This window comes from Hemiscyllium ocellatum, chromosome 48 (assembly GCF_020745735.1).
Source record: "Hemiscyllium ocellatum isolate sHemOce1 chromosome 48, sHemOce1.pat.X.cur, whole genome shotgun sequence".
NCBI classification, from domain to species: Eukaryota; Metazoa; Chordata; class Chondrichthyes; order Orectolobiformes; family Hemiscylliidae; genus Hemiscyllium; species Hemiscyllium ocellatum.
Genome location: NC_083448.1, coordinates 13,115,579 through 13,139,951, shown reverse-complemented (window position 1 = coordinate 13,139,951; position 24,373 = coordinate 13,115,579). Strand labels below are relative to the sequence as shown.

Here is a 24,373-nt window from a genome sequence, read left to right as displayed (position 1 = left end):
AGGTCACCCCTCAGCCTATAACCCTCCAGGAAAACAACCCCAGCCTATTCAGCCTCTCCCTATAGCTCAAACCTATAGCTTGTCCTGAGATATTTTGTTAACCTCTATTCAGGGTGAGCTTGCCAATTGGATACATAATTGGCTTAATTGAACATTCTGGGTAATCGAAGATGGAGGATGGGAAAAATTTCTGGCTATAACAGGGTGCTCCTTTTTTGAGATATTTTAGATGTTGGCAGTGACTTCCTCAAATTCCAGGAGCAGCAATTACTGTTGCAATTGTTTTGGAACTCTGAAAAAAAGTCAAACCAACAGCACTTTTAAAAGGGAGAAAGACAAAGGCAGCAAGCACATGGTCTGTAAGGGAGAGAGAGAACTAAACCCACACTGCTAACTGACACAGCAGTGAATTTGCAAAGTTACTGCCTTTGCTGTTTGAATTCATGTATCGCTGGACATTAGAATGTGTCTAGGAAAACTTAACAAACAGAGAAATTCACAATTGACCTTGAAGGAACCTGTTTGGGAGAGGTCACAGCATAGAAACAGATAAGTAAATAGTTAAGTATAGCCTTGCTGCAAACCTACTATAGTGAGTACAATGGGTTCTTTCTTGATTATATGTGTTTTATTGGGATCTGTCTCTTGATTAATTTTTAAAAAATATAAGCCATAAGTATAAGTTAGGCTGGACCAGTGTTTCATAGAGCAATACGATGCTGTTATTTTCTGGGTCTGTCGATTAGAAGGAGAAAAATGGCCTTTAGTAGAGTGACATGCTCTCCTTGGCGGATGTGGGAGTTTGGGGAGAGTTTAAGGGTGACTGAGGATTATATCTGCAATAAATGTCATTGGTTGCGATACTGTCATGTCGAATGGATCAGTTGTAGCGACAGTTAGAGGCAACGTGAAATCAGAGTGGTGTGTTGCCTCCCTGGTGCTCGGATCAAAGATGTCTCAGAGAGGGTGCAGAATGTTCTCAAAGGGGAGAGGGACCAGCAGGAGATCATTGTACATATCAGTACCAACAACATAGGAAGGGAAAGGTTGAGATTCTGCAGGGAGAATATAGGCAGGAGCTTAAAAAGGAAATCCTCAAGGGTAGTAATATCTGGATTACTCCCGGTGCTACGAGCTAGTGAGGGTAGGAGTACGAGGATACAGCAAATGAATGTGTAGCTGAAGAGCTGGTGTATGGGAGGTGGATTCATATTTTTGGATCATTGGAATCTCTTTTGGGATAGAAGTGACCTGTACAAGAAGGATGGATTGTAACCTGAATTTGAGGGGGACTAATATATTGGCAGGGAGATTTGCAAGAGTTGCTTGGGAGAATTTAAACTAGTAAGGCTGGGGGGTGGCAGGGATTTTGGGGGGGTGACCCAGGGAGATAGTGAGGAAAGAGATCAATCTAAGACTGTTACAGTTGGGAAAGGGAACAAATCAAACAATCAGGGAAGGCATGAACAAAGCAGAGAACAAGGAAGAACTGATAAATTAAACTGCATTTATTTCAATGCAAGAGGCCTAACAGGGAAGGCAGATGAACTTAGAGCACGGTTAGGAATGTGGGAGTGGGATATCATAGCAATTACAGAAATGTGGTTCAGGGATGGACAGGACTGGTAGTTTAATGTTCCAAGATACAAATGCTATCGGAAGGATAAAAAAAGGAGGCAAGAGAGATGGGGGAGTGGGGTTTTTGATCAGGGACAGCATTTCATCTGTACTGAGGGAGGATATTCCCGGAAGTACATCCAGGGAGGTTATTTGGGTTGAACTGAGAAATAAGAAAAGGATTATCACCTTTTTGGGATTGCATTATGGACCCCCAAGTAGTCAGTGAGAAATTGAGAAACAAATTTGCAAGGAAATTTCAGTTATCTGTAAGAATAATAGGATGGTTACAGTAGGGGACATTAACTTTCCAAACATAGAGTGGGACTGCCATAATGTTAAGAGTTTAGGTGGAGAAGATTTTGTTAAGAGTGTACAAGAAAATTTTCTGAATCAGTATGTAGATGTACCTACTAGACAATGTGCAAAATGTGAACAACTCTTGGGAAATAAGGTCGGGCAGGTGATTGAGGTGACAGTGGAGGAGTACTTTGAGGCAAGTGACCATAATTCTATTAGCTTTCAAATAGTGATGGAAAAGGATAGAACAGATCAAACAGTTGAAGTTCTAAAGTGGACAAGGCTAATTTTAATGGTATTAGGCAAGAACTTTCAAAAGCTGACTGGGGACAGATATCTGCAGGTAAAGGGACGGCTAGAAAATAGGAAGTCTTCAGAAATGAGATAACGAGAGTCCAGAGACAGTATATTCCTGTTCGGGTGAAAGGAAGGGCTGGTAGGTGTAGGGAATATTGGATGACTGGAGAACTTGAGAGTTTGGTTGAGAAAAAAGAAGTCAGATATACACAGGAAAGATTGAGTAAATCCTTAGAAGTGTATAAAGGCAGTAGGAGTATATTTAAGAGAGCAATCAGGAGGGCAAAAAGGGGACATGAGATAGCTTTGGCAAATAGAGATAAGAAGAATCGAAAGGGTTTTTACAAATACATTAAGGACAAAGGGGTAACTAGGGAGTGAATAGGGCTCCTCAAAGATCAGTATAGCAACGTTTGTGTGAAGCCACAGGAGATGGAGGAGATACTGAACATTTTACTGTGGAAAAGGACATGGAAGATGTGGAATGTGGGGAAATAGATGGTGCCATATTAAAAACCGTCCATTTTGGGAAAGCAAATCTTAGCAGGACTTATACACTTAATGGTAGGGAGTCCTTGGGCGTGTTGCTGAACAAAGTGACCTTGGAGTGCAGGTTCATAGCTCCTTGAAAGTGGAGTTGCAGGTGAACAGGATAGTGAAGAAGGCGTTTGGTATGCTTTCCTTTATTGGTCAGAGTATTCAGTATAGGAGTTCAGAGGTCATGTTGCAGCTGTACAGGACATTGGTTAGGCCACTTTTGGAATATTGCATGCAATTCTGGTCTCCTTCCTATCGGAAGGATGTTGTGAAATTTGAAAGGGTTCAGAAAAGATTGACAAGGACGTTGCCAGAGTTGGCGGATTTGAGCTACAGGGAGAGGCTGAACAGGCTGGGGCTGTTTTCCCTGGAGTGTCGGAGGCTGAGGGGTGATCTCATAGAGGTTTATAAAATTATGAGTGGCATGGATAGGATAAATAGACAGTCTTTTCCCTGGGGTGGGGAGTCCAGAACAAGACGGCATAGGTTAGGGTGTGAGGGAAAAGATATAAAAGGGACATAAGGGGCAACTTTTTCACAAAGAGGGTGATGCATGTGTGGAATGGGCTGCTAGAGAAAGTGGTGGAGACTGGCACAATTGCAACAATGAAAAAGCATCTGGAAGGGTATATGAATAGGAAGGGTTTCAAGGTATATTGGCCAAGTCTGGCAAATGGGAGTAGATTAGGTTGGGATACCTGGTCGGCATGGATGAATTGGACCAAAGGGTCTATTTCCGTGCTGTACATCTCTATGACTCAACGAGATAGAGGGTTATAGTGGAGAGTTGTTTTTTGGACTGGAGACTTGTCACCAGCGATGTTCTGCAGAGATCAGTTCTGGGTCCTCTTTTGTTTGTCATTTATATTAATGATTTGGATGAGAAGGCATGGGTAGTAAGTTTGTGGATGACACTAAAATTGGTGTCACAGCAGACAGTGACAGATTACAAAAGGATTTTGATCAAATGTGTCAGTGGGCTAAAAAATGGCAGAAGGAGTCCAATCTGGATAAATGCAACGTATTGCATTTTCATACAACAAATAAGGGTAGGGCTTGTACAATTAATGGTAAGGCCTTGTGCAGTGTTGTAGAACACAGGGATTTGGGGGGTGTGGAATGAACTTACTCGGGAAGTGGTAGATGCATGTACAATTACAATGTTTTCAAAGACATTTGTTTAGATACATGAATAGGAAATGTTTGGAGGGTTATGGGCCTTGAGCAGACAGGTGGGACTAGTTTAGTTTGGGATTATGTTCAGCTTGGACTGGTTGGACTGAAGGCTCTGCTTCCATGCTGTATGAGTCTATGGCAATGTGAGATCGAGGAACAACTTCAAAATGGGCACATGATATGAAACTTGGAAATAATGTAAACTGGAACAATAATGTTAAACTCCAAAAGGAAATGAACAATGTGGCAGATGAGCAGATCAGTGGCAGATAAAGTTCAATGTGGAGAATATGAGGGGATGAACATGGAAGAAATATAAAATAAAGGATAGAATACTTGCAGAAAACACTTGTTAGACCATAGTGGCGGTATTATGGATAGTTTTGGGTGCCATCTTGTACAAAGGATGTGAATGCTCTTAAGAGAGTGCAAAAGCGTTATACAAGAATGGTTCCACAGATGAGAAACCAGTTATGAGGATAGATTAGAGAGGTTAGGATTGTGCTCCTTGGAGAGAAAACTCAAAAGAGAACTGATCAAGATAGGAAGAAACTATAACTGCCCATAAAAGGATCAAGAATTAAAGGTCACTGACTTAAAACGATTTGCAAATTATCAAATGTGATATGAGAACAATTTTTTTTTACACAACAAGTGGTTCAAGTCTGGAACGCATTGCCTAGTTGTGTGGTGGAGGCAGAGCCTACTCAAGTGTTCACAAGGATGATTATTTAAATAGAAACAATGCACAAGAATATGGTGGAAATTCAGGGAAACAGAACCAAGTCATCATGCTGGTTGGAGAGACAGTGCAGTCGTAATGGACTTCATGGCTTCCTTCTGTGCCATGATAGCTCTGTGATTGTTTTGATATGATATGGCAGATACAAAAGGGCTGGAAAATAAACTGAGGCAAACAAAGTTTAACCCTGTACTACATCCATGTGACCTCCATCATCAGGTCAGATGGTAGTTTGTCAATAATTGCACATAGATACTACAGTGTGGAAGCATACCATTTGGCCCACCAAGTCCACACCAACCCTCCAAATTTTGTCCCATCCACTCCCCCTACCATATCCATGTAACCCTAAATTATCCATGGGTAATCCACCTGACTTATACATCCCTGGACACTAAGAGCAATTTAGCAGGGGCCAACCCATTTAACCTGCACATGTTTGGATTGTGGGAGGAAACCAGAGCACCTGGCGGAAAACCATGTTGACACAGGGAGAACGTTCAAACTCCCGCATAGACAGTCAGTCAAGGATGGAATCAAACCCAGGTCCCTTGTGTTGGGGACTGAGCCACCACCATGCCACCCCACAACTTTTCAGATCATGAAGCAGACCATGTCCAAATGCAACAAGGCCTAGACAATATCCGGGTTTAGGCTGACAAGTTGCAAATCACATCTGTGCCACACAATGCCCAGGCAATGACCATCTTCAGCAAGAGACAATCTCACCACTGCCTTTGGACATTCAGCGGTGTTACCCTCACTGAATTCCCCCACTATCTACATCCCCGAGGCTACCACTGATCAAAAACTGACTGGACTCACCATACAAAATACTGTGACCACAAGAGCAGATCAAAGGCTAGGAATCCTGCAGCAAGTAACTCACCTCTTAACTCCCCAAAGTCTGTTCACATTCTATAAAGCAAGCCAATACCCACTTTGTCTGCATGATTGCAGCTACCACAAAACTCACCAAGCCTGCATCATCCAGGACAAGACGCAGCATCCGCAATCACATGAATTCATCCATCCTCCACTCTGCTCAGTTGCAGTATACAAGATGCATCGCAGAAATTCAGCGAGGCTCCTCAGACCGCGCCTTTCAAACCCACAATCTATTCCATGCAGAAGGACAAGACAGCAGATGCTGTACATGGCAACATTGCCACCTGCAATTTCACCAACAAACCACTCACCATCCTGACTTGGAAATATGTCACCATTCTTTCTATGTCTCTGGATCAAAATCCTGACTCTTTCTTCCTAACAGCATTGTGGGTCGACCAACAGTACATGGGTCGCAGTAGTTCAAGGGCAGCAGATTTTTTTTTAAATCAGACATAACTTCATGGGTTTGCGATGTTGTTAGGCAGCCGTGTGTTCTATTTGTTCCTTAATCATCTCGTACAGGTTGAATGGTGTTCCACGTGTCATCTGTGATTTAATATTCCTTATATCGAAAGAGAAAGGTCATCAGGATTCTCAGCAATGATCGTAACAGTGATAAAACTTTGAAACTACTGGCCTTATACGCTTTGGGATATTCCAAGGTAGTGTAAGAAGTTGGAAAATTGCACGTCTCTTTTTCATGATGGGACGCACATCCATGGGAGAAGATTGCACGCATGAACTCCAAAATTAAACGCCAGAAAATACTCACAATATCGGAGCAGCACTGGGCAGCTCCAAGCTCTAGAAAAAAAAACTGCTGTCACGCTCGAACAAAGCCCACGCTTGAAGAAAACAGACACTGGATTGAAATTATCTGAGGGCGACACATGGCAAGAAGCATCATTTGCGAGAGGCGGACGGATGCCAGTGTTGGAAGAAACACCATTGAACAAATAGACGCAGATCGCTGCCACAGCGTGGCGCTGTTCATCCTCAGTCAGTGCGCTGCTATTTTCAAACGCCTCCTGTGGGTTTCGGGAGGTGCAACATCTGCTGAACAAAGAAGCCGAGACGCGAGTTGACTTTGATTTGAAGGCAGAGTTAACCCATGGTGTAATATTGCCAGCAAAAGCGCCAGAAAAAGTCAATGAAGTGAAAGCACTAATTAGAGTGGCGCTAAATCACCGTACATGAGAGTATTGAGTTTAGAAAACTCAGCGTACTGCCTGTGCTGCAGGTGTGTATTTCAATGTATGTTTCTTAATTTCTAAACCAGTCTCCTATGTCTTTCTGGCTGTCTATTAATTCGTGCATCGTCTTTGTCAAGGAAATGTTCGTAATGCTGCAATGTTTGGAACTCTACCTCAATCGTAAAAGCGGTATACGGGGCGGTAAAACTGAGCCCCTTGTTCGGTGCTGCTAATTTGTGATAGTTGTGCCGTTAAACTTGTTTGATTATGGCTGGCATAAATATTGAAAATCAACCTGAGTTTCGGGACGCAGGAGTGTTGTTTGACGTTGGTGAGGGTGGTGAAAGTGGGTGGGAGAATGAAATTGACAAGTCGAATTTGAGAAGAGTGAAACACAAGAGGGGTCTGAAAAAAATAAATGTGTGTGATGCGATAACATGAATCTTAACAAAGTAAGTGTTGATTCCAAGACGAATATACTGTAAGGCAGAATATTCATAAAAACGTCGGCGGTTGAAATCACAACAGAAAATAGACAAGACGTTACGGCCCTTAAAAAATTATAATTGGGAAACAAATGCCTTTTATTTGAACAAACAAAATTACTCGCAGGTAATTCAATGTGTTGGGATATGTTTTCTCCGGAGTGTGGAATCCTCGGGCACGTATAGATTGTGAGGACCGTAAATACGGACTTTTGCTGTCTGTATCATTATGGCCAATGAGGAAGGGGTGATAAATGTCGGTGGGGGGCGGGAAGGTGAGGTCGGTTTGCAAACTTTGAATCTCCGATGTGCAACAGCAAAACATAGCATGTATTTTACGAATAATTGCCGAATAAATAAATACTTCATTGACGGATTCAGTGAGTTCAAAAACTGTGTGCGATGAAACTTCGCCTCAGGCTGTGACATAATCGTATCAAGGACGGCAGGGGGTCCAATTATCCTGCACAGTTTTAATATTCAGCTTCTTATGGGATATAAACTGCTGCCTGCTAATTGTGAGAGTGCATGTAAATACATAATGATTATTGAGTGGGAATGATTCAATCAATCTGTTTATCGACACCACCACCACCCCCTCCCATCCCACCGCCTACCGTCTGCTCACCGCCTGCATGTGTTAAACCCAAGTAAATCGTTGGTTCCAACGAAAATCGTGCATTTTATTTGTCTTCCTACCTGGAGCAATTTTTTAAAAAAATCATCAGGTCATCAGATTAGAACAGTTGTATCTGAAGGTTAGGAAACCAAATGTAACACAAAAATAAGGTGTGAAAGCCGAGATCGGAGAGACTGCAGCAAGCATTTTGAATTCGTTGATTATTGTTGATAGTGTATGTGACTGTGTAGCTCTTGCGACTGAGAGTGTACTTAGTTTCTCCTCTCGATTTCAAAAACCTCACAGAACCGACTTCACCAAAGTGTGTGACAATTTTGAAGGCGGCCAAGATGGGCTGACACGAGAAACGAAACGGACTGAGTACAAGTTAATACAGAAGACTTCAGGTCAGATTCATCAGCCATTGTATTTCCTTTTGCTTTTCGCGGCGCGTTATTGTTCAACAGGGGGGAGTGCAGTGGGGTTAGGGAACGAAAGCGATCTGGACTCGGCAAGTCCATCAATACAGAAAAATAAACAAACTCTGAATAGAATTGTCACACTTTGGCTGGGGGCGCTGCGCGGTGTATCTCTCCCCATGTCAGTTGTTAAATTATTGTGATGTTAATTGATGTTACATGAAAAATCTCGAGCAACTGTCAAACTGGACACGGTACTGAGGAAACTTATGTCTGTTTAATCCATGTAATGGTACGTTCTGATGCATGTTCGGTTCTTCCTCCTCAATGCTGAACAAGAGTTTCAAGCTGATAGGTTTAATTACTGCATCATCCATTTTAACAAGCTGTGGAACACTTCATTTGATCTTGGTTCACAATGTGCCATGTTATACTCTGCCGCTAATCCGTCCAGCTATCAAATACGTTATCATGTTAAATCCTCGATCACTGTACGATGCATTAATTGACAAAATTGGCCAAAGGACCAGGCTCCGGCCACCAAGGGCAAAACGGGTCAGACGCAAAATCAAACCTTGAGTCGCAAACAACAAAACTGAGTTTTCAAAGTCTGGAGATTTTAGATGTAAAAGTGAAAATAGTCTGTGAGGAAACAGCGTGAGAGGCTTAGCAACATACTTTAGGTGTATAAATAATTTATATGTGCATGTGTGATATTGAGATTGACCATATTAACATATTGTGGAAAACATTGCAACAGTTTTCTCACTGTCAAAGGACAACACAGTATATTTAAACAGATATCTAGAACTCGCACCATACATCTGGTCTGGATCATTGTTATCTGGATCTTTGAACAGTTTGACTGTGGCAGCTGGCTGGGCCTAGCCAGGGTGACAGTGTTCTGACCCGGCTGAATGCTCGCTGTCCTCGGGCAATTGCCCGCAGACAGACGCTCCCTTCAGACCTGGGGCCCTGGCACACGCCTTCCTATTGTCCTCCGGGCCTCACACTTCGCAGCAACGGCAAGATTTCAATAAGGGCAGGAAGGGGACGGGGAGGGAGGGACGGAGTCGATTAGCATTCTCCACACCCACGGCACAAACAGACAAATCCCATTGAAAACCGCCTTCAGATGGCGGCATTTTAACTATTATTTAAACAATGACTAAATTCAACTGATTACTTTCAAGCAGATTACTCACCACTTGCTCGCAGCTGTCATGTTGTTGGACTTCACTCCAATGGCTGATCTCACAAATATTGTACTCATCAACCAGATCTAACTGAACAATTCTATCCGGATCAAAGCAAGCAAGAATCATTCAACAAAATTGTCGAATTGCAATAAACTAAATATTACAGATGACAAATGGGCCATGACTATTTGGAATAATGATGACTGTCGCCATCTCAAATAAGCTTATTCATTTCGGATTTCGGAGCCAAAAATATATCACATTTAATTTGCAGGTCAGAGTGTAATTCCTCAACATCTTTTTACCCCTTCCAAATGAATCTGCTTTATTTTCAAAATAAAGCAACCAATTTGTGATTCACTGGGAAATACAACAGGGCAACAATTTAAACGGTTGAAAAGTAACTTTCCAACACGGATTCAATGGTGTGTTTGGTGTTTGTAATGATTCACCGGGTATACAGGCAAGGAATTCACGCCGCAGTTGTACGTCAGGATTTGGGGAAATGATCGTCCTTGAATTTCCTCTGTTTTTACAGTGGAACATTATGGACTCCAGACAGCTTTCCACCACGTTTTATCTAGATTCGTTCAATCAGAAATCGTTAATCTATCCTGTGATTATATAAATTCGGTTATTACTGAGAGAAAAATAAATCAGTCTTGGGAATTCCCTCGCCGTTTTAATTATTATGGTGCTGAAATATGAATCTATTTTCACGAAAAAAATGAAAATCAGTTCAAGAAATCATTAGAAACAAACACAACGTTGAAGGCGAATAGATTCGTTCTACGCTATTCCCCGTGCTCCTGAGTGACCACGTCTTTCACTCAATTAGTTGACTTCCGTCAAAAAAACATTGCCTCGATCTGTCCCTTTAAGAGATCTTGGTGACAGCTGAGGGTCGCTCCGGCAGATGGTCTGTGAGCGGAGTTTCATTGTTCCCCATTAAATCTGTTTGCATACCAAGCGTCTCCCCCGCCAACCTCCCCGCTCCCCACCCCCCCCGCCCCCCCCCCCCCCCCCCAGTCTTTGGACGTCTCCCGTTCCCTTTTCGAAAACCAGGAGAAGAGAAACGGCCAAACTGAAAAACAGACCCCCGGCAAGGATAAAGTCACTTTCCCGTGCAACAGTTACATTCAAATGTTAACGAACAGAGCCTTCAAAATAAATACATCGGATGGAAGCGATCGGATGTCACGGTAACTTGATCCCATCTCTGTTGCACAAACCTCAGGTTCAAGTTTGGACTGAGGCGTGGGAATCGCGACAAACGATTTTGCTGTTTCTTTCCCCAAGTCACAAACTCACATCGATCACAGACACCGAGCCGATTGCTCGTCCGTGGCCTGAGTTGGACCCAGGCAATGATTCAACATCGGAGCAAAGCTCTTCTGAAAAACGCAGCAATTCTCCTCGGGGTTTGCTCGAGTTAAAACAATTTTTTCTGCCCTACGTGTAGAAAACGACACAAAGAGTCGAAAATTGGAAATTAAATTTTCAGTGAACAGTTGATTCGAGTTTATTACATTGACGAATTTCAATATATGACAACTTTTCAATAGGTGACAATAATTAATGTGTCAAAAATCAGGGAAGTTAATATTTAAAATAAGCAAAGAACTGCGGGTGCTGCGATCTGAAACAAAAACAGAAATTGCTGGCGAAACTCAGCAGGTCTGACAGCACCTGTGCAGAGAAAGCAGAGTTAACGTTTTGGGTCCAGTGACCCTTGATCAAAAATAGACCACACCTGACCTTCCATTCCAGCTTTAAATGACGATAAAGTATCAATAATCACTGAATTTAAATATAGCACATTGAGAAAGTCTGTGTAATCATAAAGGATATATAATGCCTGATGATTATAACGTTCAATATGTATTTAAAAAGATTAAAATGGATGGTTGTGGGCGGACATGAATTTACAAAATACGCAGTGCCTCAACAACGTAAACCTGGTTTGGGAAGGGATTGTTTTCATCGGAAACTTCGGCGGTAATTCTTAGAAAAGCTTTCCTTGGAGGTTGCTTTTGATTTTGTGAAGTCTTAGATGGGAAGGGCGAGGTGAGAGGAGTTTAATGTCAGGCTGAAATCGGCGGCAAAACATTTTACACAACTGAATCGGGGCCAGGTTTGTATTGACATCAACTAAATGATTTTCGCATCAATCGAGGAGTCAGAAGGCCGCCGTGGTGGAACAGAGAGTGAAGTACAAGATTAAGAGCAACTAACCCCAATGGAGTAGTTACCCCAGGAGATATAGAAAGAACAGATAGACGAGAATAAATCTGGATGCAGTGTAACTCACGTGAGTGTCAGTGCATGAGACAAAACACACCGAGAAAGAAGAAATCACATAAACAAAATGAGATACAATGGGGTTTACGGAGAAAAAGACTGATGGAGATAGAGATGTTTTTAAAAAAATGAATAATGTCAATTTAACAGGAACAGGTCCGGAGAGAGAAACAACGAAAAAAAAACTGGCACAGAGAAGGACAAAGACAGATCGTGACAGAGACAGGGACAAGGAGCGACAGTGTCAAACAGTTACACCGAGATTAACAGAAATGGAGAGTAATACAGAATAACAGAGACATTGGCAGGAAACAAGAGGGACAGTGACTTCAGAAAGAGAGAACAGGATATATATACTGACAGGAACAGAAGGAAACGACGAAAGAGAGACAGCAGAACAATGACTGATACAGGCAGAGTGACAGGGATAGAGAGATCTGGTGACACTGGTCGAATAAGCGGGGGAGGGGAATGCAGGGACACAGAGAGAGTTGTCCAGTTGAGTGACGCAAAAAGTAGTGACAGGTAAAAGTGACAGAGGCAGATGGAAAGTAACGCAAGGGTGACAGAGACAGAGAGAGTGACAAGAGCTTAGAAGGAGACATGGGCACTGAATTGCGGATACATTAATGCAGTAGGAATGACAAGAACAAGCGCAGAGCTCGGAGAGAAAGTAGCAGGAACAGAGATTTTTAAAAAGGAACCGAGACAGAAAGACAACTAATGAACGAGAAAGAAATTGATGAATTGAGAGTGCATGACCTCCCCAACAGACACGCGCACACAATGGATTATAACACCCCCAAACACTATATCAATCAGCGTGAATCTTTGAATTCAGACTGTTTTAACTGACTTTCTACATTCCATCCCTATATTATGGTAATAACATGCCTCCTATTGGTAACAGCTGGGAGAAAGGCGTGCATAAATCACATACTTTATCCAATCTGAAACTCGCCAACGCTGATCCAGAAAGCAGAAATGTGGTCGAGACTCCTTCTCCACGCCCCCCGAGCTGTCAGTTACTGCTGCGGCCCTCCCGCAGAGGGAATCATTCATTAGAGTCAGGACTTGGCGGAATGGAGCTATAGATGTCAGAGCCGGTGAGCGACTCCGAGACCTCTCACCTCTGCATCTCCATCGCCCCTGGATTCAGGGCACTTTCTATTTGTGCGCGGATCGATGTCTCCCCCCCCCCCCCCACCCCCCGTCTTCGGCAAGCAGATGAGGCTTGTTAGCCCGTGATCGATTCCTCGATGGTTTTCTGCTTGAAGGATGACAACACCCAGAGGAGAATAAATCTCCAAAAAAACTTCACTGTTAACCGCCTCAGCGAACTCTGTGACACTGGAGATCTTTTTAAAAACAACTTCTAACCAAATCTGTGCAACTCGAATGGTGTGAGAGAGTGGCATAGCGCTTTCTACTCTGGGATTTTTTTTCACTCAAGAAGGATTCTGCTATCGTCCATTTTTAGATTTCTGTTCTTTTGAAAACGGAGTTCTAATTCTGAACTATTATTTTAAATGTTTGGGATTCAGGACCACTTACCGAGAGCGGTTGATATCAAGGACAAATCGACTGGGAGTGGAATGGACGCCGTTCGATCTTGGGTCCGGACCGTAGGGGTGGTGGCCGCTAATGTCGCGGCACAGAGGTACGGTAAACAACAAACTCAACTAAAACTATACGGCAGGTTGATTATACATTCAAATAATCCTTGTTTTGGCTGACCACGGCACTAAAACCCAACACCCGACCTCCCTCGCACGGCTGAGAAACCCCCTAACAGCTCATTGGCAGCTCAAAATAAACGAAACGCAATTCCTTTCAGTTTTCGACATTTTAAATCCAACAGACAAAAAAAACTATTGAAGGACCAATATTAAAATTTAGTTTGTGTTTGTTGTGGGACTTGAAGCAAGAGGGGGTGTTGTTATTGGTGATGGTGGGGAGGAGGGTGCATGCCGGGGGCGTGAGAGTTGGTGAGACAATTAATTTTATGAAACAAGGCAGCGACAATTCTGCTTGTCCCTTCAGTACAACAGTCATCTCCAGGTGTACCGAAGAGATATTTCATTAAACTGTTGTACCAGATGTTCAATGATGGGTTAAAATGGGAGAGGCAATCGTGCGCTCTTTTTCATTGACCGCACGGGTATTTTTTTTTAAAAAGGACAAAAGGCAAATTTGAAATTGTTGGCTCGAATCTTTGGGCAAGGTTTGCTGAATTTCCCTCCCAGGTGTAACAGGATCCAAGGACCTCAAAGCGCAGTGACGATATTTTGAAAGAGTAGCAACTTGAGCCAGGCGGAATTGACAATCTCTTAAGATGCTGTTTTAGGAACTCAACGAATATCTACACTCAATCCAAAACAATCACCTGCACTTTGTAGCAACACTGCTTTAAGTCGGTTTCTTTTGGTAAGGTTAAAAGAAGCACAAATCTTAGGACCTTCACTGATATTTTAAAAAGCAGATGAAGTTTTTTAAATCTCCTGGCTGAGTTTATAATTTGAAGAGGTTTGGCTCCAGCACGCACAGTTTCTCCTTTTCTCCAATTGGTAAATTTGAAATGAAATTGACTTCTTGAAAAGTCAAATATTTTTTTCAATAAAACCCAAGAACAACATGAGTTGGAGGATTCAGTCATACGCTCCCGTCCGGTGTGCAGGATGACGCGGAATTATTTTCCCCACTCGCTAAACGTTCCCTCAGCGACTCAATTCCCTTCACTCTCAGTTACTGTGCAAGAATCGCTGACGGCTCCAAATTATCCATCTTCTGTTCATGCCCTCTCCGTTCAAACTGACTGTCAATCATGTTCTGAGAGGATTTTTCTGATCTTAATATTCTAAAATTAAATGACGTTGCGTCCATTGCTTTTTTTGGACAGAAACGTTCTATGTTTCTGATTTCCTTTAACTTCCAGAGATACTTCTGTTGAATGATAAAACAATTCCTCTTTATATCTTTTTCTTGCCAGCATTGTAAATTGGTTGTGGTGTACTTATGTTCTCTGGCCTGTTCATCATTTCACATGAAAAGACTGCAATTGTGCGTGTGGTAAATGTCGGGAGTGAATAATAGCGCGGATGTAAGTTTCTAAACTACACATACTTAAATTGCCAGTGCGTGAGAACACACAAATTTTCAATTTTAAACTAATCAATTAGAGAAACAAATTCTGACAAAACACGTTTCTCTGTTTTTTTCCTTTCACATGAAGTTGCCAAATAGGCGACAGACCTCCGATTCCGCCACGCATATTGTTTATTTCATTTGTATCCTTGTTAGAAGGAACGGGATTTATTCTGTGGCATGAAGTTGGCCGTGAGACTATACATGCGCACCTCAACAGATAAATGACCAATCGCAATATTCGCGCTCCGGGATCTGCGCCGCTCGGGAAGTTTTTCTTATCCGCTTTCTTCCTTACTCCCTCCCTCCCTCCCTCCTCAGCGGCGTGGCTCTGGCCAGAGCGCACTTCGAAAAACAGCCTCCGTCCAATTTACGAAAGTCCAATTTTTTCCACTTCGTTCTGGCACTTTATGACCGACAGGGACAGCCAGTGGAGATCGAGAGAACCACTTTCACAGACTTCGTGGAGAAAGACTTGGTACGTAAAGAAAACAGCTTCGAATTTAACCTGAGGAACACACAAATAAATCATTGACAATAACTTGTACTGCACCCTTAGTGTGGTCATGTGTGTATTTTCTCAATTTTTAGAAAGCGGGCTGTTTCACAGGCTAAATATTTCCGAGTGTGTTCCTTGTTAAATAAACCACCTGCACATTCCAGGTTTGCGCGCTCAACAGCATACTGAAATAAATCAAAATAGTTACGTCCAATAAATGGCCTTTCTTAAATGTTAAACCTTCGAGAACACAACCTTGTCTCAAATACCAATTGTGATCAAAAGAACAATGGAGCTGCTCGCCAAAGGAGTGTTCAATCATAGAACGGAATCCAAGTTTAAAACGAGGAACTCACTCGAGTTTCTGAACGCGCTCCACATCTTTGCATCACAGTCTGTATTTGAGACATTATCGATCGGCTCTCAGATCACAGAGTCTGATCCGCTCCACGGTGTCGAGCGAGAATGCCGGTCTGGGAATACACCCGCTCCAAGGAGACTTGACTCACGGGAGTTTTACACCGCTCCAAGTTGACTTTGATCGTGACCCACGGCGAGAATTGCCAGTGGACGTCCGGCTGGACATATTCTAACGCTAGAATCTTTCACCCGATGGCGTTATCCCCCCAAAAAAACCGAGGCAGAGTGAGCTCTTGCTTCTTGAACATACGAAAGAATTTGTAACTTTTCAGAGAACATGATCTGCTGAAATTGGGCAGGAAACAAAAGTTTCAATTTTCAACCGTGTGCATTAGCTGTAGATATGTTGGGTTAAACGGTCAAACTCTGTCCTGTGATTTCCCAATTTCAGAGTATTTTGACCAACTTTACTTTCGTAGACAATCATCGCTGCCCATTCCCTAGTCAGTTTCGCGTCCGTTCAACGCCCATTTAAAAAAGATGACAACTCTTTTGCGAATAACAGTCACTCACCAGCCCCCGTCCTGGAATTTCAAAAACCACGCCAGAATTTGAAATGTTTTACATTGAATCTCAGGGTCGACAGGGGAGGTGGTGATGATCATGTGTTGTTGCACTCAAAGGTTTAACCTCAGTCGATTTTCAAATCGTAAATCTTGCAAGGGCTGCCGATTGATTAACTTTGAAACTGCGATGACGGTTTCCCTTAAAACGTGACAGATCCAGGAAAACATGAACATCTAAATGATGTTAAATCTTTTTCAGGAGCCGGGAAACGACAAAACTAACAATGGGACACATTACAAGCTGCAGCTACTTTACAGTAATGGTAAGTCCGTCCCGAAAATCGTACAATTAGCCAGCGCATGGAGATCTGTTAGATCGCGACAATATAAAGTATCTGGGGCGACTGCTTGTATTTGCGCTAAGTTCTTTCGAACGCAATACTGAGCGCGAATGGTAAAGACAGGAATGGAAGAAAATGGAACAAACCATGATAACCACGGACTGCAACTCCTGTAACCCGTACTGTTGGTTGACATAAACTATTTCAAAACATAAAACTCAAATTATTTACAACTCTGCCCAATCATTCAATTGAATATACATTTAATGTCATTGCAGTGACTGGTCGGGCGAAATTTAAGCTCGTTCAAAACCGACCTACTGCAAAAAGTTAAAATCGGCTTCAACTTTCTGACTTTGTGTGTGTCTAGGTAGGTTCTGGAAAGGCTAACTTTCAGCCGTTCATTAATGAAACTAACGGGGGAAGGTTCCCGTTTGCTTCACGCACACAGGTTCCTTTCAACACCGAGAGCACCCGAGAAATAAACTGCAGAAAATCAGGGACAGCATGAGAATAACCCTTAGCAGCGCATTTTATTCAAAAATAATAACGCCTGTTTCAGCCGAGTTGTTTTAACCAAATACTGAAAATGTGTTGCTGGAAAAGCGCAGCAGGTCAGGCAGCATCCAAGGAATTCCTTGGATGCTGCCTGACCTGCTGCGCCTTTCCAGCAACCCATTTTCAACTCTGATCTCCAGCATCTGCAGACCTCACTTTCTCCTGTTTTAACCAACTACTCCATCTCATCAATTAGACAAAGGAGAGCTAGTGAACATGACCTATTTGGATTTCAAAAAGGCCTTTTGCAAGGTTCCACACAGAAAGCTGTGAAATAAGATCAGATTCCATGGTGTTCGGGGCAAAATACTGACGTGGATGGAAGACTGGCTGACTGACAGAAGGCAAAGAGTTGGGATAAAGGGGTCTTTTTTCAAGATAGCAGCCGGTGACAAGTGGAATTCCGCAGGGGTCAGTGTTGGGAGCACAACAATTCACCTGGTACATCTGGACGAAGGAAGTAAGGGCATTGTTGCTAAACTTGCAGAAAGGCGGAGAGACAGGAAGTGTTGAGGGGGCCAGAGACTGCAGAAAGACTTGGGACAGGCTCGGAGAGTGAGTAAAGTAGTGGGAGAGGGAACACAATGTGGGAAAGTGTGAGGTCATGTCGAAGAATGGATGCAAAGACTATTTTCGAAATGAAATGTTTTGGAAATCTGAAGCACAAAGGAACTCGAGAGTCTACATTCAGAACTCTCTTCAAGTCAGCTGTTACTAGGGGACACAGCTTTAAATTAAGGGGTGGTAGGTATAGGACAGATGTTCGGGATACATTCTTTACTCAGCGGGTTGTGAGTTCATGGAATGCCCTGCCAGTAGCAGTGGTGGACTCTCCCTCTTTATGGTCATTTAAGCGGGCATTGGATAAGCATATGGAGGTTATTGGGCTAGTGTAGGTTAGGTAGGCTTCGGTCGGCGCAACATCGAGGGCCGAAAGGCCTGTACTGCGCTGTATTTTTCTATGTTCTATGTTAACTTGATGTTCAGTTGGCAGTTCGAGGGCAAATGCAGTGTTAGCATTCATTTTGAGAGGGGCAGAATACAATAGCAGGGGTGTACTGCTGATGCTGTGTCAGGTCTGGTCAGACTGTATTTATAATATTGTGACCACTTTTGGGACCTGTTTCTGTGGAAGGATATACTGGCCCTGAAGGGAGTCCAGAGGAGGTTCACAAAAATAATCCCAAAAGTGAAGAGGAGCTTGTTGTATGAGGAAGGTTAAAGACAGGGTCTGTACTCAATGAGTTCAGAAGCATGGGTGGGAATGAGGTGGAGTGGGGGGGGGGGGGGGGGGGGGCGGAGCTCATTGGAATTTACAAAATACTGAGAGGACCGGATAGTGTGGACGTGGAGAAGATGTTTCCGCTAATGGGAGAGACTAAGACCCGAGGGCACAGCCTCATAGTGAAGGGATCACCCGATAGAACTGAGATGAGGAGGAATTTCTTCAGCCAGAGGGTGGCAAACCCGTGGAATTCATTGCTGCAGTTGACTATGGGAGACCAAGTCGTTGAGAGTATGTAAGACAGAGATAGATTGGTTCTTGATGAGTGAGGGAATAGAGTTTTGAGAAGATTTGTAGCTCAGGTTGAGGTTCTGGATGCAGGCTTGCTCGCTGAGCTGGAAGGTTCGTTTTCACACGTTTGAAACGAAACTTCCAGCTCAGCAAGCAAACTTACATCCAGTAAGGGAATCGAAAGTTACTGGGAGAAGGCAGGATGGGGTTGAGAAACATATCAGCTACGGCCGAAGGACGAGCAGACTTGATGGGCTGAGTGGCCTGATTCTGCTCCGACATCTTATGGTGTTACGGCGACATTTCAAAATAGTTCATCCTTTTGAGTTCTTTTTTTTCTCAATTATTAGCTTGAGATCTTGTGAAGGATTAGGAACTATCCGGCATAACAAAAGCACAGTCTAAGTAATTTCTTCTCTCAGAGGGCAGTGAATCTGGGGAATTCTTCACGATAGTGGGCCGGAGAGGCTGCGTTATTCAGTACAGTGAAGACAAAATTTTCGACAAATTTTGAACCAGTCAGGGAATCAAGAGTGAAAATGTGAAACTCAATGGAGAAAAAGCAAGGGGAGTTGGGGATTATCGGTTCAACTATAATCTCAGTAACTCGATGGGTTGGATGGCCTACTTCTGGTCCCCCACCTTATTGACTGCAGGGGAGAGAGTCACTGAACAAATTAGTCACACATACAGTGGTGAATTTATGAAGATCTGGTTCACACAAACATTGGTCATGGTCATGAAAAAAAAATAAACTACTGGTGGCTACTCGAGATACAGTTGAACTCTGATTATTCGCAACATCGAACATGTCGGGGTGACAACACTGCAACCTGTTCTCTGTCTAGTCAATTGCAAATGTATTAAGAAAAGCGAAAAGCAAAGGTTTCTTGTTGCTGATGTTTTGCTTTTGTGCAGGTATGCGGACGGAACAAGACCTGTACGTGCGACTCATTGATTCAGTGACCAAGCAGGTACAAAGATTGATTATTTTTCCCCGATATTATCAATGACACAAAACTCGCCAGTTTCTTCCAAAACCACTATCCTGAAAGCAATATAAATGAAAGCGACGTGAAAAGTCAGCGGTGCAAGGCAGTGTCGAACCATTTGTTACGATTAAACGCACTGTCATCATAGTATTATGCAGACAACAGATCTCATGAATCACGTGTGCACCAGAAGTTCTTAGCCATTGAGTACTGACATGAAAAGCAAGTGTTACTGATATTCTAGCAGGGTGGGTCGAAGCAGCATGCATTGTAGACGCTTGGCATGCGATCTTGAATCCTGCGAGTAAATTAGCATTTCAGGATAAATTATGATTTACAAGCCGAAAACATGCCACTCTTGACGATACTTCAGTGCTTACTGGTGACAAATTTGCTTACAAGAATCAGGCTAAGCTGTGTGCTTGAATAAAGGCAAAAGATGGTGTACACTGGAAATCTGGGACAAAGGGAAAACGCTAGAGAAACTCAACAAGTCTGGCAGCATCAGTGGAGGGTGAGACAGTATTGATGTTTCGAGTCCAGTATGAGTTTGAAGTATAAAGTACTAGATTCATTCGGTGTTGGGGGGATACATTCTGAAGAGAATGCTAGATTCCAAACTTTAAATCCGTTTCTCTCTCCACAGAGGCTGCCATACCGCGGAGTTTCTCCAGCATTTTCTGTATGTGTTTCAACTGAATGCTCCCACTCTCAAACATCCCATTGACAGTCTCGCTTTTTATTGAATGGGCATCTCATTTTCTGCCATGTTGAATCCACATCCCCAAAATACTGGGGTTCTGGATGACTATTTCAATTATATTTCCACTACACGATGCCTCCGCACTCCATTGACAATCTGGTCAGGAAAGGTCATGAAGGACACAGTTATCAGGAGGTGCAGAACTGCACATCAGTTGCAGACCTGACTTGGAAAAGAGAGAGTAAATCTAGGGGAGAAAATGTCGTCCATTGTATTATACAAGGATAGTCATGACAAGTAAGTGTTGAGAGTGTCGTGCTGGAAAAGCACAACTGGTCAGGCAGCATCCGAGGACCAGGAAAATCGATGTTTCGGGCCAAAGCCCTTCATCAGGGGTTCTTCAGCCCTTCAGCCCTGATGAAGGGCTCCGGTCTGGAACGTCGATTTTCCTGCTCTGCGGATGCTGCCTGACCTGCTGTGCTTTTCCAGCAATACATTTTCAGCTCTGATCTCCAGCATTTGCAGTCCTCACTTTCTTCCAGAACTAGAGGGCATAGGTTTAGGGTGAGAGGGGAAAGATATAAAAGAGACCTAAGAGGCAACTTCTTCACACAGAGGGTGGTACGTGTATGGAATGAGCTGCCAGAGGAAGTGGTGGAGGCTAGTACAATTGCAACATTTAAAAGGCATCTGGATGGGTAAAGAATAGGAAGGGTTTGGAGGGATATGGGCCAGGTGCTGGCAAGTGGGACTAGATTGGGTTTGGATATCTGGTTGGCATGGACGAGTTGGACTGAAGGGTCTGTAGCCATGCTGTACATCATTATTACTCTATGAGTCTATAAAAGCAAAAATATGTGGATGGAGGAAATCTGAAATAAAAATTAAAAACAACTGAAAATTCTCAGTAGGTCAGGAGAGAGAAATAAAGACAACATTTGAGATTGTTGACCTTTCACCAGAACGACAAATACATATTTCATTTATAAAGTATATTGAGCTGATACTTGCTCACAAATTTCATGGTCATTTGTATGAAGTAATACAAGCAATGCAAATATGGTAGGTCTTCCTAATTTGTTAATTTATTTGATGTATTTTGGCACTGAAGGAATGGAAAGAATATCCATTTTCACCCAAGTCACGTAAATGTCAATTAATCAAATACAGAATGTTTTATCACAGATATTCCCTCTCTGTCTCAACAATGCCCAAAGCACGAAGCTCAAATCGTCCCTCGAACCCCTGTGTGAAGTTCTTTCAATTTCCATGCCAGACATGCCTGAAGCCACTGAGTCAGTTTATGCTTTATGATGTTGGGTCACATTCATGAGTTCTGACTCCCCCAAAACATGTTTCACTTGGGAGTCTAAGAGCCAACAATCAGAAGAAATCTTATTTCACTTGGGGATGAGCAGAGTTGACAGCAAAAGGAAATTTTCATCCGATCAGTCTGGGCCGAATTGAAACCCAAGTCTCAGAGGTGAAAGGATAGTGTCTAACTCAATGCACCAGCTCGTCCCTTAAGTGTTCAATACATTTAACAGCTGTGCACAATATCCCCTGACGCCAGCCAAGAAAAAGTTCTGTCAGGCTGTTCAAGGGAACTATATACTACGAAGTGTAAATTACTCATCCATATAGTTACTCAAATTTGAAGTAGTACCTAATTTTTACTTTATTAAAAGCACATTTCTAAGCAGTTGCATTGTGACTTTATAAGCCATAGTGAAACCTTATTTGGTCAAAAACTATTTGGAAAGATGCTGTAGGCAGAAGGGGCCATAAAAGTAGACAATCACGATTCAACCAGCTATCAGGATACTTAAGTTCAAATGATGCTCAGTAATTGGATCACTGTTCTTTGGAAAAGTGAATTTAAATGTTAAAGAAGAAAAGGGAATTGCCAAATTTGTTAACCTCTCTGAAAACTCAAATATCAGGGGCATGTTCTGTGGAAAAATGCTAAAGAATAATTTTAAGTATGGAAAAAGTGATCAGAAAACCCTGCCCAACAGACATGATGAGATGTATTTCTGGAGAGAGAAAGACTTGAAGTATCTGTTGGGGTGATGGTTTGCGGGGGTGTGCTGGTTTCATGTTAAGCCCAAATAATTTTTCTTGTTCTTAACTTTCTTTATGTTCCAAATGTTTTAGAGATTATCAACCTTACTCTAACTTTCATTACAGCCAATTGTCTACGAGGGTCAAAATAAAAACCCAGAAATGTGCCGGGTACTTCTCACACATGAAGTGATGTGCAGGTAAGGAAAACTCATTGGCAAATCAGCCATGCCTTGTCTTGTACTTCAGTTGAAGCATGGTTATAGACTTATCCCTGTAATGAAGAATGACTCTGGATCGATACTCGAGACACAAACATCACACTTAAGCTCAGCATCCTACTGTTTTATTGCATTGAATCTGTCTTGGGAATGGTTCAACATTGTGGACCAACTACAATGCTGTTAAATTGAAAGCTTGATTGAGAGAGAAAAAAAACTTTAAAACAATCGGAGTTTGATATTTTTGCTAGGTGTTTTAGGGCTGATTTATTAAAATGAGGGGACGTCATCTCAGGGCTCATCGGAGAATATGGCAATATTCCACAATGGATTTTGCAATTAATGATCCTGTACTCCAAATGGCTTACTGCTAACCCAAGAGCAAAGTGAAAGCTAGAGCTGAATGACATTGGTGTCTTTGTTTGTTTCCCTGGAGTCATTTGAACCACTTATTCAGTACTGATGAGAATCTAAAGCTGATGCCCAATTTGATCCTGCCAGTTCCTGCTAACAGAGCTACATCAAAATGATGTCACAATTCTGTCTTCATTAATCCAGAAAGAAAGACCATGGTAGTGCACTATTTCAACATTATCTTGAAGTGATTTCAGAACTAACTTTTGTTTCTGTGGAACAGCATCACAATAGTTAAATGAGCCCTGCCTTACAGATAACATCACCATCTACTATTCGAGTGCCTTACATGCAGGGATAATGTAAACATGTAAAACTCTTAAACTTTCCTTTGTCATTCTACTGATTTTCAAAGCTGAAGCTTTTTAATCATCTCACAATTTGCTCCAAACGCACATTGTGTTTCTTTTTTTCTCTGCCATTTTGTTGATAATATCACAGATCTTGAATGCACAAGTCTTTCCAACTTGCATCTAATTTTCTCCATCTGCCAGTTTTGGAGTTCCTCTGTGTTTCTGCAATTATCAATATCAAACTGAGAAACAGGTAATATTGTAGTGTAACAGAGCCAACTGTAGAAGGAGGTGTCAGTTCAATCACTCACTGAATTAGCTGGAGTAACTGTGGTGCTGCCATTGGGCTGTGGAGTGGAACAAAGATCTGCTAGGACACCACAAATGTCAGAAGATATAATCTACAATCTGTCCTTTGTGTCTTTAATTCCCCGTTAATGCAAATCTCGTCAAATTCAACACATGGTGGCCAAATCAGATGACCTCTATTCTAAAAACCATTGGAAAGAAGGCTGTATGTCATCCTGATAAGGCATTGAGATGTTGAGGCTTTGACCAGAAAAAAAGGAGGTATCGCTCAGGTACAGGCAGCTGGAATCAAAGGAATCCCTGGGGGTATACAGGGGATACTGAAGAAAGAAATCAGGAGGCCAAGAAGGGGGGCATGAGATAACTTTGGCTGAGAAGATTAGGGTGAATCCAAAGAGGTGCTTTAAGTATATTAAAGGAAAAAGAATAACTAGAGAGAGAATTGGATCCCTCAGGGACCAAGAAAGTGTAAAACTGCAAAAGATGGGTGAAGCCCTCAATGAATATTTCTCCTCTGTGTTTACAGTGCAGAAAGACATGAAGATTTGGGAACTTGGAGAAGTTAGTGGTGATATCTTGGGGACTGTCCATATCACAGTAGAGGTGTTGTTGGAAGT

At 42.5% G+C, this 24,373-nt stretch overlaps 1 protein-coding gene across 5 annotated transcripts in view; it reads left to right on the top strand.

Moving 5' to 3' along the window:
* The first annotated feature begins 6,710 nt into the window (after positions 1 to 6,710).
* LOC132837019 (transcription factor COE2) overlaps positions 6,711 to 24,373 on the top strand; it is a 268,330-nt gene continuing 250,667 nt past the window's right edge. For 3 of the 5 annotated variants that reach the window (XM_060856662.1, XM_060856661.1, XM_060856658.1), the window contains exons 1-5: positions 12,892 to 13,436; positions 15,242 to 15,398; positions 16,605 to 16,668; positions 19,679 to 19,734; positions 22,646 to 22,719. In XM_060856662.1, coding sequence (XP_060712645.1) covers positions 13,306 to 13,436; positions 15,242 to 15,398; positions 16,605 to 16,668; positions 19,679 to 19,734; positions 22,646 to 22,719 — 482 coding nt within the window. In that variant the 5' untranslated portion in view covers positions 12,892 to 13,305. The other 2 variants (XM_060856660.1, XM_060856659.1) reach the window with 2 other exon arrangements.